The 18,858-nt window shown below is 47.8% G+C and overlaps 2 protein-coding genes across 3 annotated transcripts in view; one reads left to right on the top strand and one right to left on the bottom strand.

Annotated features, from left to right (window-relative positions):
- LOC101671619 (SAP domain containing ribonucleoprotein) overlaps positions 1 to 4,395 on the top strand; it is a 46,191-nt gene extending 41,796 nt beyond the window's left edge. The window contains exons 10-11 of one of the 2 annotated variants that reach the window (XM_004773048.3): positions 1,415 to 1,504; positions 4,103 to 4,395. In XM_004773048.3, the coding sequence (XP_004773105.1) occupies positions 1,415 to 1,504; positions 4,103 to 4,144 (132 nt within the window). In that variant the 3' untranslated portion in view covers positions 4,145 to 4,395. Of the gene's footprint in view, positions 1 to 1,414; positions 1,505 to 4,102 lie in introns of those variants that run through there. The other variant, XR_006604274.1, reaches the window with a different exon arrangement.
- Positions 4,396 to 8,847: 4,452 nt separating this feature from the next.
- Positions 8,848 to 18,580, bottom strand: GDF11 (growth differentiation factor 11). Its single transcript, XM_004773045.3, has 3 exons — positions 18,040 to 18,580; positions 12,746 to 13,143; positions 8,848 to 12,222 (listed from the first exon to the last, which is right to left on the bottom strand). The coding sequence occupies exons 1-3, from the start codon at positions 18,467 to 18,469 to the stop codon at positions 11,842 to 11,844; spliced, it is 1,209 nt and encodes a 402-aa protein (XP_004773102.2). The 5' UTR covers positions 18,470 to 18,580; the 3' UTR covers positions 8,848 to 11,841.
- Between the last annotated feature and the right edge of the window lie 278 nt (positions 18,581 to 18,858).

Here is an 18,858-nt window from a genome sequence, read left to right as displayed (position 1 = left end):
TGAGCAGGTTACTTAATTTCTCCAAGTTTCTGTTTTCTTATCTGTGAAATTAGTTTAGTCATAGTACCTAACTATGTATGTCGTAGTACCTACTATGTTTGAGATTATTAGAAGAAGTAAATGAGGAGTATCTGGTTGGCTCAGTTGGAAAAGCATGGGACTCTTGATCTTGGGGTCCTGAGTTCAAGCCCCACATTGGGTATAGAGATTAATAATAAGATAAACAAATGAATAAACGTAAATAAGTAAATGAGATATTTCATGTAAAGAACTTCATACAGTACATGGCACAAAGCAGACACTCAGATGTTAGTGACTATAATATTATCATCATTATTTTAATTTCTAATTATGAAAAACAAGAATACTTTGTGGGGGTGCCTTCATGGTACAGTCGATGAAGTGTCCAACTCTTTTTTTTTTTTTTAAGATTTTATTTATTTATTTGACAGAATGAGACAGCAAGAGAGAGAACTCAAGCAGGGGAATTGGGAAAGGGAGAAGTAGACTTCCTGTGGAGCAGGGAGCCCGATGCAGGGCTCAATTCCAGGACCCTGGGGTCATGACCTGATCCAAAGGCAGACGCCCAACCACTGAGCCGCCAGGCACCCCGATTTTTTCCTTAAAGATTTTTATTTATTTGAGAGAGTGAGCGAGAGAGAGAGAGAGAGGAACGGGGGGAGAAGCAGACTCTCCTCTGAGCAGGGAGCCTGACTTGGGCTCTGTCCTGGTACTCCCCGATCATGACCTGAGGCGAAGGCAGACACTTAACTGACTGAGCCCCCCACTCTTGATTTTTGACTCAGGTCACGATTTCAGGGTCCTGGAATCGAGTCCTTCATTGGGTTATGTACTCAGTGGGGAATCTGCTTTAGAATTCTCTCTCTTTCTCTCTCTTTCCCCCCAGTTTCAAACTGTTGAGAGTCTTCTGTGACTTTGCTGGGCATTCATAATGTTTGGCTTTCTTTGTACATTCTTCAGAAATACCACTCTGGCCTCTTTGTCTTCCATCTCTGGGCAAGTAAATGGAATTTGTAAGCAGTGTTCAAAAGTAGTTTGGGTGCCTTCTACCAACACTTTTTCTTCACGTGTTACCCATTTAAGCCTCAGTGTTCATATCTCTGAACTATAAGAATTTCTCCTGAAATTTGTTGTATTTTTTGTGGGTAGTTCTTATGTTTTCTTGACTCTGTGTCTCTTACGAATATTGAAGCCCTACTTAAAATTAAGTTTTTAGTCAGTCTTAGGGCCAGCATACTGTATGCTTCCTTAATCAGTTTCCTGTCTATTTTTTTGTGTGGTGATCCTTAGTTTTTGGCACAAGGTTGGCTGGTATATTATAACCATTAAGTTATAATTTCATCTCATGAGTGGAGGCTAGCTTGTTTCAATACTTTTCTTTGTCCTTGAATAGTCTGAAGATGATGAGAAGCTGAAAAAGAGGAAGGAGCGATTTGGGATTGTTACAAGTTCAGCCGGAACAGGAACCACAGAGGATACAGAGGTAAAATATACCTAAAGTGCTTCATAGAGCCCTTTCTTGAAAGTAAGTGAGGGTGAAGAAACATTATTTTCCTGACCTGCTTCTTAAGTGCCCAGATAATAAGATCTTTTTGTTCTTTGCTTTATATCTGTTCTCTGGGTAAAGTAACCACACTGAATTCCATCAGTATACTTAATTTGGTGTTAGAGCCATTTAGCCTGGAAATGAGCACAAAATTTGGAATCACAAAAGCTTGGGTTTGAAAAGTGACCCTGCCACTTCGAATTACTTACAAGTTATGGCAGTTCTCTGAGCCTGTTTCATCATCTGGGATGTAGAGATAATACCTACCTCAAAGTGGTATTTTAAACATGAAATTATTATATGTAAAAAGGAATGATACTATGTAAAATGCTAGACACAAAGCCTGCCTATTACATTTGGTAAGTAGCAATGTCTCTGATTATCTGCTAGCCATAATTCTTTGATCATTTAATGAAGACTTGGCCAACTCAGACACAAGTATAGTTGTGCCTAACTCCCCTCTGGAATACTTCAATGGACTCAAAAGAGAGTTCTTGTTCTTATCACTTTATCTATAACTCGTTTCTTAAATGGAAGAGTGGCTTTTTTTATTTTGTTTTTATTGTTTGTTTTGTGTTTTTTTGTTTTGTTGTTGTTTTTAAAGATTTGTGTTTGTCTATATCCCAGCTTCCTCTGGAGTAACTCACATTAACTGAGACCCTGAGCATTGGCAAGACTACTCAGAGGTTTGACAGAGAGTATTGATTCCAATATTGATTTGGTGATTTAAGAATATATCTATAATAGGGGCTGCTGGCTCATTTGGTAGAGAAGGTGACTCTTGACTTGGGGTTGAGAGTTCTAGCCCCATGTTGGGCATAGAGATTACTTGGAGTGGGGGGCAGTGAGCATTTATGATATCACCTTAGGTGTACATAAAGAAGAGTTGAAATAGTGAATATGTTTAGAATTCTGAAAGTTTCTTGGGTGGTGAAGAATTTGCTGTATTCTTTCTTCCTTTAAATCTACCTCTGGAAGTGGCTTTTGTTTGTTTTGTTTTAAAGTAGTCTCCATGCCCAGCATGGGGCTTAAACTCAAGATCCTGATTTCAGGAGTTGCATGCTGTACCAACTAAGCCAGCCAGGCAGCCCTGGAGATGAACTTTGAAAATGTATTACCTTACACACTCAGAATCTTATGAAGCATTTTTATGAATAGATAACCAGAGTAAGTCTTATAAATAAACCCTTGTAAATAAAACCTTGATCAGTTTAGATCTCCATTAGGAAGAACTTGAAAGACTCTGTATTCTTTGAGCTACTAATTCAGAATAAAGCATTACCTGTTGTATCAGCTTACTTATTGACTTGCCAGGATGAGCTAGAAGTAAACTTAAAGGCTTGTTTCAATTCTAGTAAAATTACTCCCCCTTTGCCAAAGAAACTGTTGAACCAGCCATATTTACTAAGGTAGTACATTTGGCTTCTCCAGGATAATGCAGATGATTTTGTTGGTTGGCAACAAATAGTAGCTTTTTTGGGGAGAGTCAGTGCATGTAGGGGAGTACTAACTTTAGATGTTGATGGAGTTTACATGAAACAGATGACTAATTTATTTGATTTCAAAGAATTGTGTCAGTAATCCAGGTAGAGTGAGCTGGGCTTATATACACTTTTCTTTTCTTTTTACTCTAAATTAAACCTGTGTGAATGGAATGGGGTGGCGGGGGGGAGTCCCTGGGCACCTGGGTGGCTCAGTCAGCTAAGCATCCAGCTTATGATTTTGGCTCAGGTCATGATCTCAGGATTGTGAGATCAAGCCCTGCTTCAGGCTCTGTGCTGTGTGTGGAACCTGATTAAGATTCTTTTTCTCTCTGCCCCTTCCCCCACCTCCCTTTCTTAGAGGGAAAAAAAAGTTCCCTCTTTGCTAGGGGCAGTGGTTTGAATCAGCATGAGGGACTCACTGCTGTTCTCAGTCACTCCCGGAACAAAAAGTTCTTTCTCTCCTCCCCCACTTCTCAGTTTGTGCTTCTCTCCAGTGCTGACCCCCTTGAAGAGATCCATGTTGGGGACTCTCCTCCTTACCATTTATTTTTTTGGCACTGAAGATTTATATACCTCTCTGTGGATTTGGAGGCCCAAGGAATAGCTTCTGCTTGGGCCTTACTGCCTAGAAGGGCATCCCCTTCACCTCTATGAAAAGATAACAATCGCCAACCCTTTGTCCTCTGAGATCTCCCATCTCCCTGCTGACTGGAAGATTCCCCAGTCTGTTAAGAGTCCATTGTTTCCAGACTAACTTGCTTAGGCTGAGTTGCCTTCTCTCCTTCAGGAATCTACTACTATTCTCTTCCTCCTCTTCCCCCCACCCCTACTCCCCAGTCTTCTCCCCTTCATTCCCACCAAACCTCCTCAGGTCTAACTGGATAACTAGAGAGATTCAGGAATGAAATCTCTGACTGCCAAGCTTAAGCCTGGGTCTTCCCTCCTTCTTGGACCTTGTGATAGTTCTTGTGAGTTTGGATTAAAGCCGCCAGGAATCCATGCCACTATTGTCTTGCAATCTAATTTTTTTCTTCTTGCTTTTTTTTCACAGGCAAAGAAGAGGAAAAGGGCAGAGCGCTTTGGGATTGCCTGATGAAAAGCTCTTAATGCTTTCTGTTCTCCAGTGGTTTCCATCTCTCTGACTTTTCTTGGTCATATATATACCTAAATGCACAGTCATGTGCCTAGGTCCTGCCTTGCAATGAGATAGCATGTACCCCAGGTACATCCAGGAACTTCAGCAGCAGTTTGACTCAATGCTGTTCCAACTTTAAGGTTGTTATTCTTGTGTTGTTGTTTTTTAATTATTATTTTGCTTGTTAATAAAAAACAAATAAAAAAGAATACAATGTGTTTTATTAGGTGCTTCTTCTGAGTTTTTAGAGCCAGATCAGACCAGATAAGGGGAACTTCAGGGACAAATACTACAGGGAATTAGCCATAATGCCTTTATCCTTTAGAAAAGAGAAGAAGGAAAAGGATTTGAGTCTATTCCTTTAAGCCTATTTATTCCTTTCTCTCATACTCACAGGCATCCTTTTACTCTTTATCCTTCATGAAGAGGCCAAGTTTCACCCTGTACCTTTGCTTCAGCAGGTTGGCATGACCCATTGGGGTACAATAGGGGGAACACTGAGTTTTAGGTATAGAGAATATAAATATAAGGACTGATGATTGGTAGTCTGTTATGGACTGGCGTCTAGAAGGACTCTGTTTTCAAGAGTGACCTAATGAGATACTGTCTAGTTTCATCCAAGGCCAATATGTAGGACCCTGTTGGTTATGCAGTTCAGGAAAGGAAACGGGTTGGGTACTCCTCAGAGCTAGAAGAAAGTGGAAGGATTCAGAGCATGACAGGATGGATGTTAGAGGTGTTAAGCATTGTTGTCTAGATCCCGTTGGGAACATGAGCAGTGGACTGGAGGCCTGTGTGTGTGTGTGTGTGTGTGTGTGTGTGTGTGTGTGTTTATAATCTGTTAGAGGTGTTAAGCATTGTTGTCTAGATACCATTGGGAACATGAGCAGTGGACTGGAGGCCTCTGTTTTGTGTGTGTGTGTGTGTGTGTGTGTGTGTGTGTTTATAATCTGTTAGAGGTGTTAAGCATTGTTGTCTAGATACCATTGGGAACATGAGCAGTGGACTGGAGGCCTCTGTTTTGTGTGTGTGTGTGTGTGTGTGTGTGTGTGTGTGTTTATAATCTCTACACCCAGTGTGGGGCTCAAGCTCACAACCCCAAGATCAAGAGATTAAAAGCTGCGTGCTTTTCCGACTGAACCAACCAGGTACCCCTGGAGGTTTCTACTTTCTAATCAAGTCCTGTGCTAGTTTGTCTTTCTCCATTACAGAAGTATACTGTTGTAGTGGCAGCGTTTCTTAAATATTACTAAAATCCATTTTCTTTGCTGAGCCTTCTACTTAGAAAGGTTTGATTTTCTCCAGGTAGGCTGCTGCTCATTTGCATTTGATGTTTCACCAAGATCTGAGACGTGTTGCTTTTCTTTTTGGGTATTTTGGTGTACAGTTTCTACTCCTAATCTTTGTTTCTGCACATCTCTATAAAGTTAGTTTTTGTTTGCTTTGAGAATAAAACTTAAGAGCCTGGCACCTTACCTGAGAACTTTATAGGGATCAGATCCTGTGTTGTGATTTAATTCCTTATTTCCATTTCTACTACAACCTGGCTGGTTTTTTATTAATAGAAAAGTAATAGTTTGATCCCTTCCTAACAAGAATGTCTTTTCAATAGTCTCTTCGGTTGCTGAGTAGGGCAGGAACCCAAGTTTAGATGCTTTAGGAAAACTGCCTTGGAGAGCAGATGCAAAGCTTGCCCATTTATTGTGAATTTTGCCCCAATTTGACTTTGGAGAGGTGAACAAAAGGGAGCACTGATTAAACAGTTCCTTCCCTCCCTTCCCTCTGGCCTCTCCTATTTGCCTGCCTTTTTTTTTTCTCCAGGCCCTGATCTTTAGACTGACTTCTCTGTCTATTCCGTTTGTCTGAAAACAGAGCCATAGAAAATTAGTTGTTTTATAACTTAAGAGAGATTATAGATTCAGTGAGGGTTTTCTACCCAAGAATGGGAAAATAAGAAATAGGTAAAGGAATAGAGCACTGGGTTCTTCAGAAATTTTCTGTACTTTGTCTCTATCTTCTGAAACCTTCCAGAAAGGTATTCAGCCTTCCCCCAGGATTCTCTTTCTGAGGCTTAATCATTCTTTTCCCCACTCAGCTCACTTCCCCAGATCTTTGATACTGTGTTTTTTCTCAGTTTCTGTGGATTTTTAAATAACTTTTTTCATCCTATTCTAGCAGCTGTTTTTCTGTCAGTCAGAAGTCTCTCCCCTCCAAGCCTAATCACCATATCCTCCTCTTCCTGTCTCATGGTAGTCATTTCTGAGTATGAAAGTTCAGGATGCCTATGTCTTTTTACTAATTCAATCTTAAAATAGGAAGTCCAGGCTTGTAGTTCTTTATCCAGGTTCCAAGTACCCTTCCTATCCCCCAGTAGCCTGGTATGGGTGATCGAAGATTCATATGCAGTTAGCTGACTCTAGTCTTTTCCTTACTCTGAAGCTGTGACATTCTCTGCATACCTGGGAGTTCTTAATGAAGGAGTCTATAAAAGATGTGGAGGGAACTAGTTTCCTCAGTGGTAAATCTGCACCTTTTTATGGTTCTCTTAAGAAGATCTGGAGATCTGGATCTGGGGCGCCTGGGTGGCTCAGTGTGTTAAGCCGCTGCCTTCGGCTCAGGTCATGATCTCAGGGTCCTGGGATCGAGCCCCACATCAGGCTCTCTGCTCAGCAGGGAGCCTGCTTCCCTCTCTCTCTCTCTGCCTGCCTCTCCATCTACTTGTGATTTCTCTCTGTAAAATAAATAAAATCTTTAAAAAAAAAAAAAGAACCATGGGATCTTTCTCTTTTTCTGAACCATCACTCTAAACTGCCCCTTCCCTCCACCCCAACTCCTGGGAACTTATGAATTACAACTCTAGAAGCTTCTACAGGGGTGAGAGCTATAGGAAGGAAGATGTGAATAAGAGCAGGACTTCTTGGGGTTGAGTTCCATTGCCATGTCTGACATGAGAAACAGATGAGGGGGAAGGAGGGAATTTCTGTAAATAAGGGAGAATAGCTTTTTCTCTATTTTCTTCATGTGGGCCTCTGACAATGTTGTTCCCTCTGATTATTGAAATCCACTAAACTCTAACCTCTCCTTCGTGTTCCATGTCCACATTCTTGTTTTTCCTTTCAAAGGAATTGAAAAATAATGGCAGATTTTATACCTTTGCAGACCCTTTGTGCCCAAAGTAGATCCCAGCTTTCTCTTTATTTTTCTTGTCCCTTGCTCTCCCTGCCTTTAGTTTTTGACTTCTCAGATTACTATTAATAGAGTAGATTAGAGTGGAATATTATATAGTATTTAGGTGTAATTTGTTCTCCAGTACTAGCTCTGCTGGCTCTGAGACTGGGCACCTCATTCCATGACTCTCTCCATACTGTACCAATAGCAAGTGCCCCTATTGTGAAGGCTGCTATTAGGACTGATAATAGGTTATATACTCAGCACAGTTTGCTTACTATAGTTTTCATAGTAATCATTCAGTAAGCTCTTAATTTTTTTAGGTGATTTACAGGGGAAATAATTCTTTTCCCTGAGTAGGTTCCAGCTAGAGGGTAGAGAGGGAGCTGAGTGGACTCATTTGAACATGGGGGAGGGGGGTACTGCATGTATAGGTGAATTTAGGGCTTCTGAGAGTGTAAAGAGGTGAGATCCTCAGTTGCTCCTTTACCCCCACCTCACAGGAAAGCTGACCTTGTGGCCTGGGGCATTGACTTCTTGGCTTCTGCCTTACTACAGATGAGAAGTTGTAAATGTTACTGCCTGCTGGTTCTTAGCTTGGGGCTCTGTAACTCAGAAAAGAGGCCAAGGAACAGTGTAGGATAGCTAGCTACTTGTGCATTGAGTTGGAGGTTGTTTAGGGATAAAAGTCATCTGGCAATCTCTTCTGGGTGTCCTTTCAACATAGGAAACAATGAGCAGTGAGGGAGAAAACCTATTTTTAGCTCAAGCCAAAAGCTAGGAGTAGGTGTGGATAAAACAATTCCTTGGGAAGATACCGTATGTAGCACTTTGATCATCTCTCAACCTCACTCTTGTAGTTGGCCTGTGGTGGGGTCAGTCTACTGACAGAACTGACAGGGCAGGGAAAATATGGTGGCACACTGATCCCACAGTGGCCCTGGCCCCCCATTGTGGATCAGGTGAATGTGACAGAAGCTTTCCTCGCCCCCCCCCCAAATGTGAGTTAGGCAAGATTCTTTTGCTTTACACAGAAGACATTTTTATGGAGAAATCAAAGACCATTTGAGATGCTTAACCATGTTGGTACATTTACAATTTGAATGGCTATGTTGGTTTGGTTTGTGGATTTTGGTGAAACTTAGTTAAGGGAACTCCGGGAGAATGGGACTGATATTAGCTGGATCATCTTAAGAGAACTTTTAGATTGTGTTATGTGGAGGCTGGAAGAGGGTTTTGGTAATCTTTGAGACTGTTTTGGATCAAGTTTTCCTGAGAAGTTATTCTAGGTCCCCTCCCTTTCCCATTGTCTGCCCTTGCTCCCTTGGACTGTATGTTCCCACCCTCATCCCTTTTTTCTTGCTCCAGACCCCCGTGTTCTTATTCTTTGAACAGGGTTTCATCCCCTCTTGGATCCTCATTTATTCCTGGTCTCCAAGGTATAAATGTGGCGCTTGGTTAGGGAGAAGAGTTCATCACTGAATTCTAAACTCTTTGACTGCTTTTATTTATTTATTTTTTTCAGGTTCAAGTGCTGGATTGTGTCATGTGACCATCCCAAAACTCAGAGCACCCTATGGCCATCTTTGCCCTCTGTCACATAACTTGAAAACTGCCTGATGGCCTTTTTGCAATGGTTCCCTCCAGGAAGCCTTGATCTCAGTGAAGAAGTCCTTTCCCGGCATTCCAATGCCCCTGTGACCCCCATACTCCTCAGTCACCCTTAACAAACAAAGGCAATCACACACATGGTGTAACAAATACACAAAGTAAATAAAAATTACACTACTAATGATCAGAGGGGCACTGGCCAGGTCCACACACGTCATAAAGTGGGAGAGGGGTTGCTAGTTCCCAGTAGGTTGCTGGACTGTGCACCCAAGCCTCATTACCCCATGCCTCTTGGGGGTGAGGAGGACAATGGAATGAGACTTTGACTCATAATTTATGTTCAGAAGAAAAAGACCCTCTCCCACCCCAACAAAGGTCTTTATTTGGTGGTGTTAAAGGGGGATATTGTAGGTGTCCCCCAAGTCTAATGCTCCAGCTCTCTAGAATTTGTAGAGAGAAGTCACCTGATGTCTATTGTCCAACCCCCACCCTGTGCCAAGATCAAGAGACATGAGCATTTGATCTTGGAGGAGGCATCTTCTGTTCTCCTGTGTTCCTCTCCTTCAACCAAGGGAATGTGAATGGTGTTGATGGTCAGGTGTATCTTGTTCTCCAAGGTTGGGGTAGAAGGAGGGATGGAAGAACAGGGCCAGAGAGGAGGGGCTGGGGGCTAGCATTAGCTGTTACATGGGAGGCAAGTTGAAATGCTTAATAGCCCCTGCCCATTCCTGTACCAAAATACCTCATCTTAGTTTTTCACAATGGGAATGGGAATAAGATACTAAAGCTCACCAACATCACCTTCCCAAGGGTGGTCACATACCTTTGCCCCTTCCACCATCTGGGCCAGACAGGAGAGTCATACTCTTGGGAAGAACAAGCCTTCCAGGTCAGCTCTCCAAGTCAGGCTTTAGTACTGTTTGCATCAGACCCATAACTGCGGGCTCTACTTAAGAGTGGCAGTTTTGCTGAAGGTTCCGGACCTCCTCTCTTGACATCCTCTAGGCTCTTGCCCAGAGCCAAGAGGTCTGGTGGTGAGGTATGGGTAGGGTGTGGATCAGGAGATATCTCAACTCCTTGGCTTCAGGCACTGTCCATCTGGGAGGCAGAGGGGAACTTGTACTCTGAAGCCTGTGACTCTTCTAAGCCTCACATCTCTTCACCACTGCTCTGGTGCCCTGGTTATCTGTCCCACAGCGAGAGGTATTTTATGTCCATAAAGTGCCCGTGGTAAGTGCTCAGAATTCATCTCTTGGCTGTGGCGGGTGCTGCTATTTCTCATTCCATCGAGGGGAAGAAACTGAGGCACAGTGAGTCCAGAGGATGGTGGGTCAGGATTGTGGGAGGGATGAATAGGCCTAGCTAGTGACTGGGAGTGGCGACCAGTCCCTGCCTGCTTCCTAGCCTTCCAAACCAGAGAGTCTCCATCCTTCCAGTCCTCTGCTCTAACTGGCCTTGTGAGATGCTTTCCCCTTCCCCACTGTATTGTTCCCTCCCTGCTGCCAGGTACTGCTAGATTCCAAAAATAAAAGATAAAAATAATTATAGACACTCTGCTCCCTTGTTCTCCCCCCTTCCACCCTGAGCTTTGGGGTTGGGGGAACTAAAATGTCCCCCCTCTGGAATCCCTTCCATCTTGGTCTGCTGGCTCTGTTCCCTAGCCCAGAGCAGTGATTTAGATTCAAATGCCCTGTAACCTTTAATCTCCTTACTACTCCTTTCTTGACCCCTCCTAACCCTTCTCAGACCTGGGACTCGGGGATCTCTATACTCGTTATTGACCTGAAGATAGAGGCTGGGAGTAGGGATATTCCACAGGCTCTTTGGTCTCTCTTGGCTGGGGGGAATTTGGGCATATGTGGGCCACACCCTCTGGCTAAATAACTCAGGACTATGAGGGTGGATCTGAGGGTAAGTTTGGTGGCTCTCATAGATCCTGGATGTTGAGGGCTCTCCCCTCCCCTTCCTCCCACCCCCAGCTCCTAAACCCTAACCTCATACTGTTTCTGTGACTGCTGGAATTCAGTTCAACCCATTTGGCTCAGGAAGGTCAAGTTGGGTAATTATGGGTTGGAAAATTTCATGTATTAGCCCTCTTGCCCTCTGCTCCCATTCCCAACCCTGGAGGCTTTATACAAGTGCTTAAGTAGGTGGGTATTGAGGGAGAACGGGGCTTTGGGGAATAAGGGAGAAATGGGGCACAGTGGGCAGGGGCCCTTCTATTTCAGTAAAGCCAAATACCAAAAAATGAAAAGTCACAATAAATAAATAAATAAAATTCCCAAATCCTTACTTTTGCCCCTGCCCTCACCTCCCTTCCCTGGCCACTGTTGGAGGGAGAAAGGGAAGAAGCTAAGAATGGATTTTTTATTTCCTCCTAATAAGAATGGTAGTCAGGGGATCTCCCCAAACTATACCAAGCCCCTCACTTTGCCAGTGGAAGAAAGGAGGCTGGGTGTGGGGCTTTCTCTTATTACTCCATTTCAGCCTCTTTCTCATCGTTTACCTCTGCCTGATCTCTGTCTCTTCTGCCTCTCTCTCCCTTTGCCTTCTCATTGCTGCTTTTTGTTCCTCTGTCTCTATCCCTCTGCTCTACCTCTGTCTCTACGTCTCTCTGTCTTCTTGCCAAACCTTCTCACCTGCAAACCTCAAACACTCCCCACCTGACCATGCCCCCTCTTTCCCCTGTTCCCCAAACCCCTCACCCGTCAGTCCCCACCTGCCTCCCTCTGTTGTATTGCACACTGCTTGGGCAGGGAACAAGGTGTGATGTTCATGGAAAGAGGTGGAGGGAGCTCTAGGGTCTGGGGGTTGGGGGGTCAGGGCCGGGGGTCTAGGGGTAGGGTCTATGGGGGAGGCATCCTCTGTCCCCCACCTTAGGAGCAGCCACAGCGATCCACCACCATGCCAGGGATCTTGCCGTAGATAATCTGCTGCTTGTCATTGAAGTAGAGCATGTTGATTGGGGACATCTTGGTGGGAGTACAGCAGGGCCCAGCAGAGCCTCTTGGATTAGCCTGTTGCACCAAGTGGGTGTGCGGGTACTTTTGCATGAACATGTACTCGCACTGGCCGGAGCAGTAGTTGGCCTTGTATCGTTTAGGCGCGATGATCCAGTCCCAGCCAAAAGCCTCAAAGTCCACTGTGAGGGGATATCGGCAGCAGCGGGACTCACTCGAGTGCTCATCGCAGTCCAGGCCCAGGTTCCGCCGGGACCGTTTTGTGTTCTCTAGGACCCGAAGCTCCATGAAAGGATGCTGGGGATGAGGGAGAGGAGAAAGAGCTGTGATAAGAGACTCGAAGAGCACCTGCTCCCTTTCCTTTCTCATCTGCCCCCTAACAGGGGCATCAGAACAGAGACAGTCGCCTTCTCAGCTTTTCCCCTGCTCCTATATCCAGCCCTATCTTCTACTCACTTTTCTCACAAGCTAGCTATGTCTCCTTCAACTCACCCCTAATTTTCTCCTGGCAACCTCACCCTGATCGCCCCCTTGGCCCCAGGCTTCATCAACAGATCATTTTTGTGTTTTCTTGGATCTCCCATTAACACGACCCCAAATCCAGTTTCCACCTGTTGCCTGGCTTGTATCTGAAAAGTGATAGCTGCCACTCCCCACCCTATCCACACCCCCAAAACTGCTCCTCTAGAATCAGCTCCTGGCCCCTGAGAAATAGCGCTGGTGCCCAGCCCCTTCTCATTCCTGGTCTACCTTTTCCAACATCCCACCTCCTCAGGGCCAGGTTATACATATCTGGCACCATCTCAGGCTCCCTGCTCACCAGCCCCTCAGCTCCTGGCCCCAGGGAGGTAACAGCCAGGTCTGTGCCACTGGGATCAAAGGCGTTGATCTCGATGCCCCAGTTGCTCTGTGGCTGTCGGAACCAGCTGTGTAGCACTTGCTTGAAGTCGATGCTCTGCCAGTGGCCTGAGCGTGAGTGCAGCTCAATCTTGAGTGAGCGGATTCGGATGTGACGCCGTCCTCCGCCCCCTCCCCCTGCAGTCCCTTCCCCAGTTAGGGGTTTCAGTCGCAAGATCTGCAGGTAGACTGTGGCTGGACGGGGCACCGGCCGTAGATACACCCACAGCTGGGCCTTCAGTACCTTTGTGAACATCACCTTGGGGCTGAAGTGGAAATGGCAGCAGAGGGGGCTGCCATCTGTCTGCACCGCAGGGTCCGCTGATAAGAGAGAAGGGGGCACAGCATCAGCAAAGGGTGTTTGTGAAGGGCGTCAGCAGCCCTGGGTGGCACTGGCAACTTGAACGACTCAGCCTGAGTTTTCCAGTTCTTTACCCTTTTCTCGTGTTGTCTTGTTGACTACTGTGTCACTGGTACTCAGAACAGCGCCTCCTCTCTTTCCCTATAGGATGATGTTTCTATCAGGGCTTTCTGATCTGCATCCATTCCTTAGTCCATTTGTCCTAATACATAGGCCCCGGTCTATAGATAACCTGCACAGACAGTTATTAGGGATATCCCCTCCCACCTGCAGCCTTCCATTCCCCCAGCATGTAGGGCTTCAAATTTTTCAGAACTTTGATGCTCTTCATAGAAGCCAAACCTCATCACACCTGCTCTTCTCAGGTCGCCTTGCCCCATTTCTGCCCTGTTTTGTGTGGTGGCCAGGTGAAGCCTTGGTACAACCCCCAACCCCAACCAGATGTCTCAAGAGTGGGTAAACGGGGTCCAGATAGGGAGCAGGGGCTAAATGTATTTCATGAGGTAAGCCAGAATCCAGATCTCGGCTTCTTAAACCATTCCTGCCAGAAACAATACACTCAGAAGAATGGATCAACTCAAGTGCTGACTCTTGTATATCTGACTCCCCAGTCCCTTTAATCCTGAGAACAAGTTTCCTCAGCTGTTTCCTCCTCCTTATCACCATTACTGCCTCAGTTTTTAAGGAAGGGAAAAACTACCTCCATGTTGTTTACACCCATCCCCAAAGCTTCAGAAATAATATTCAACACATCAGATCAACTGCAATGTCTTCTTTTCTCCCCTGAGCTTCCTTTGGTTTCTCAGTCCAATGCCAGTAAGTCTTTACAAAGGTTTAACATCCCAACTTTACATTTTGGCCCATTACATCTTGCTCTAGACCAGAAATTGACCCTTCTTGGGTCAAAAGGCTGATTCTCAGCATCTGCCACTGCTTCCATTTCAGGTCCTCTGGGTTTCCCTTTCTAATCTCTTAAGTCAGTTGGAAATGCCCTAAATCATGTTTCCACTGGACAGGAATATCCATTCTCACTCTAAATAGACTGAGAGAACAAGAGTCAGGAATGAGCTTCCAGAGCTATGTAAGTATGATTAGGAAGTCCAGCCCTTATGTATCACTCCAGGTCTTGAGTTCTGTGTAATCATGGAGGACTTAGCATCTGTTGTCTCCCATCAGCACTCCCCCACCCCAGGAGAAGGAGGATCCTCCAAGTGAGATGAGGAGGCAAGTGCTCAATGATCTTCATATATTCAGGAATGAGACACACATTTCCTCTGGTAGCTTCCTTTCCCTTGGTTCTTCTCTGAGGTTCCAGGGCACTGGTAGTCCTCCCAGTTATCCACCTGCTGGAGCTGCAATGCTGGCACAATGAGGGAGGATTCGGGGAGTAGAGATTCAGAGATTAGGAGAATTAGGAGAGTAGCTGAGGCAGGGAAACTGCTGGTGAGATGGGGCTATTGTGCCTAATTTCATAGGGTTGTCTTATTTTCCCACCTGTCTTCGTTATTAGCTACTAATCTCCACGAGGGTAGACACTTGTCAATACTCTCTGTTTTACTCACCATTATATAGCTTTAGTGACTCCCATGTTACCAAGCAGTGTTTAGAAAATGCATGCTGAATGAACTCCCTTACCTCCAAATCTTAAATTATACAGGCAAATGCCTAAAAGTTCTTCCTGGCATCTAAATACTGTTCTTAGACTACAAAGTGGGTTCAGTCACTGCTCGACTTCTCTTTAACATGTATCTGACCTTTTCCACCCAACAGTCTCAGTGATACAGATGATAATTCTTGTTTTATAGGAGTGCTGAGCATTAAATAAAGAATGAAAATAGTAGTAGCTTCTCAATAAATGCTGGATTATTGTTAGTTTTGTAAGCTCTGAGCATACTCCCCTACCTAAGCTGACCTAGAGGACTGGGCACTAGGGCCCCATCCCTCGAAGTCTTTGGTTTCTTTCCCCCACCCCTACCCCAGGGACTCAGCATGCACTTCTCTCCAGGGAAGGTGCGGACAGTTGGTACTACAAGAGGCCAAGATGGATGGAGAATGAAAGGGAAAGGGGAAGAGACAGGAGAGAGACTGGAGGTGGTGAGAGAGGTAAGAATAGAGAAGAGACTGTTAGTGAAGAAGGCAGGTTGGAAGAGATAGTCAAGAGAACTGGAAGAGAGAAGGAAGGGAGAGAGAAAGGTCATGGTGGGGCGAAAGAAATAAGCTTGGGAGTTGAATATTGGGAGAGAAGGGGCAATGTGAAAAGTAGACCAGGGATAAAAAGTGAAAGGAGGAAGGTAGCTAAACCTTGTGGGGTAAAGAGAAAGGATAGAAAGATACAGAGAGAGGAACAAAGAAGTAGCAGGTAGTGCCACAGAGGGAAACGAGAAGCTTGAGAGAGTCCCCAACACACACATATAGGCCCAGCTCCCAAGGGGAGGGGAAGGAGCCACATCTGTGTTGGATTGATCGGGTTGGTGGCAGGCAGCAGGTCAGGTTTAGTAGGCGGTGCTGGTCTGGAGAGAGGTCATTGCACTATTTTCAGCAAAAGCCCAACCCCCTCGCAGCTCACCACCTCCTCCTCTATGGCGTCCCCCCCCCCATACTCTCCTTACCCAGGCTGGAAGGCCTAGGGGCAGGAGGTTGGGCTGAGGGCAGGGGCCTCTTGGCGTAGGAAAGGAGAGAGAAACTGAGGGGCTGGGCTTGGCTCCCAGAAGGGCAAGGGGGCTGGGTTCCCAGGATGAAGGCTGGGGTGGGAGAGCCTGAGAGGGTGGAGGGAACTAGGGCAGGCACTGCAGCCTAGGAGAGGTGGGGGCTGGGGTCCAGGGCTGAGTGCTGGGGGAGGGGAGGAAGGGGGAGGGGAGCGGAGGCCATCTCTGCTGACAAACACCTCCCCCGATTAGCAGAGCACAAGTCTCTTATTAAAGCGGGTCCCTGGGGATTAGACTATAAAAGTCTCTTTTTCCTTTTCCCCTCTCTCCCTCCCTTCCCCTCCGCTCCCCCTCCCTCTCAAAAGAGCTCAGCTTGGCTCTTAAAGGGGACGTACAATACCTGGCTGGAGACCCAGTTCCCTAGTTATCCAAGTCCTGAAGTAGAATGAGGGCGGAAGTTGGGGTAGAACCCCACCTACTGGTGTCCTTCCTGGTCCCCCCCCCCCACCTAACCTGCAATGTCCAATCCATGCACGCGGAGTGTGCTCACTCCCTGCATCCCCATTCTGAGGGCTAACTCTGGGCTCAAGCCACTTGGTTAAGGGATGCGAAGGATAGAAGAGACAAGGGGAAGTCCCTAAGTCCATCACCCATTCTGAAACTCCACATACACACCAAACCACACAGACCAGAGTGTGTTTTTCCTCTGTACCCTTCATCTTCTTCCAGCATACTCTTCTTCAGAATTCCTCCACAACTGTTTCATAGAATCCCCACCCCCACCCCCGCACTCAGTCAATCTTAGCCTGACCCTAGCTTCTATAAAGCAGAAACCTTAAGAACACAAGGGAGACTGAGGAAACTAGACAGATCCCAGGCTTTCACCACCACCACAACCCTCAGCAAGTTTTCTCGTCCTTGGGGTTTTCTTTTCTTTATCAGCCTAGCCAAGTATTGTGGAGTTAGGGTCTGCAGAGAAACGGGTGGCAGTATGAGGCACTCAGCTTCACAGATGCACACCTGGGTTCCTGTGCCTCTCCCATGGGAGTGGGCCACTAGGAGTCCACCTCAGCCCCCAGCTTTTTATGACCCATGTGCCAATAAACCAGTCCCCCCCTCTTCTGTTCAGAGCCATAAAACCGAACTATGGGGGGGGGGCGACTTTGCCAAACCACTAGGGAATAAGAGAGGGCCTGGTTCCCTGGAGTTGGAGCAGGGAAGGGGTGAAGGGACCTCAGTGGGGGAGGGGAAAAGGGAGTCATCTGACCCTAGGGAGAGCTGGGGGTGGGGTGGGGGGGTGTTGGCCTGGATTTTCCAGGCCATAAAATTTCAAAGCAGCTCAAGTCTATTAACATGTTCATCTTCCGTTTGGCCAGGAGCTTGAATGCCTGGGTTCCCCCTCCCTCCTTATCTATTTCTTTTTCTTCCTAGGTCTCCCTCTCTCTCCTCAAGTCCAGTTTTGAGTAGGGGCGGGTGAATAGGGAAAGGAATGATACGCTTAGAGTAGCCAAACGGGTGCCCTCAACCCCAGTGCAATGGAGTTGAGTTCTCTGAGCCCGGTCAGTACCAAGAAAGTACAGCTTTACCAGCCCTGGGAGACCGGATGTCAGAAGGGCTCTGGTGAAGTGGGTGCCAGCTGGCCTGCCAGGAGAGACACTGGGCTCTGGGAGGGACCTCGTTCCTGCTAGAGGGAGAAGGGCACTCAGTTCTCTGCAGCCCGGTGGGCGCGTTGCGGAGCCAGAGGTGGAAGGGGCGGAGAGTTGATGATGCCAAGGGCACCGGTAGCAGACAGCTCTGCAGCCCGCCTGGGACTGTGGGGGTCCCGAAGCGTCCCGATTCTGTGCTCCAGCCTCTCCTCCATGGCCTTTCAGGACTGAGTTGCTGTCCCTTCCACTCCGCTGCGACTGAGCTCTAGCTTCCCCAGACTTCCCGCAACACGGGTCTTTTTTGAACACCCGGGTGGGAGGCGGTATCTCGGAACCCTCTCACTGTTTGCCGTCCCACCTCGGGGAACGGAGTGTGCACACAGCTCCGCGGCCCATCTCCAAGCTCGAAAAACTTCTGTGGAGCAGCCCCCCCCCTCCCCAATCCGTCAAGTTTTCGCAGAAAAAGCTTCTGGGCCGGAACAGCCGGGAGCGCCCCGCTTCGCAGCGGGAGGCGGTCACTTTCCCAGAGCCAGCACCCCACTGCTCGCGCCCGCCGCCCACTTACTCTCCTGGGCCATGCTAATGACAGTCTCGGTGGTGGCGTGGTACTCGTCCTCCTCCAGGAAGTCTTCGGGCTGCAGCGCGTCTCCCTGGAAGTCGTGTAGGTCCAGGATTTGCTGCAGCGGCGGCGCCTTGGGCAGCAGCTGCTTCACCACCTCGCGGCTGATGTTGGGCGCCTCCTTGAGCCGCAGTTTGCTCAGGATCTGCGACTTGATGCTCTCCAGGCGCAGCTCGCGGCTGTGCTGCCGCCACACGCATACGGGGCAGCCGTCGGGCTCGGGCGCCACGGACGGGGCCGGCCGGCTCGAGCGCTCCCCCCCGGCCCCCGCCGCCGCCGCCGCCGCCGCCGCGGGGCTCTCGGCCGCCTCCCCCCGGGGCCGCAGCTCCAGGGCGAGGAGCAGGAAGCCCAGCAGCAGCGGGGCCGCGAGCACCATGCTGGAGGGGAGGGGAGGGAGGACTGGGGGGCGGGGACGCCGGAGTCCCGCGGGGAGGGGGCGGAGGGAGAAGGGAGGGAGGAGGAGGGGGTCCGGGCGGCGCGGGATTGGGGGCTGCCCGGCCGAGGGGGGCCGGGGGGGCCGGGGGCGGCGGGCGCGCGGGCGGGGCGGGCGGGCGGCCGGGGCGGGCGGCTGGGGGGGCCCGAGCCCGGGCCAGGCCCTTTATAGCCCCGGCCCCCGTGTCGTCAGCGGCCGCGATTGGCTGCGGAGCCAACAAAAGAGGCAGCGCTGTCATCCGAGGCGAGAGAGGGAGCCGGAGAGAGCTGAGGAAAAGAGAGAGAGAGGGAGAGAGAGAGGGAGCGAGGGCCCAAGGAGAGATGAAGAGAGAG

Source organism: Mustela putorius, unplaced genomic scaffold (genome assembly GCF_011764305.1).
Source record: "Mustela putorius furo isolate JIRA1106 unplaced genomic scaffold, ASM1176430v1.1 tig00003988_pilon_pilon_pilon, whole genome shotgun sequence".
Classification (NCBI taxonomy): Eukaryota; Metazoa; Chordata; class Mammalia; order Carnivora; family Mustelidae; genus Mustela; species Mustela putorius.
Note: the sequence above shows the minus strand (reverse complement) of the source record. Positions and strands in the feature narration are given on the sequence as shown.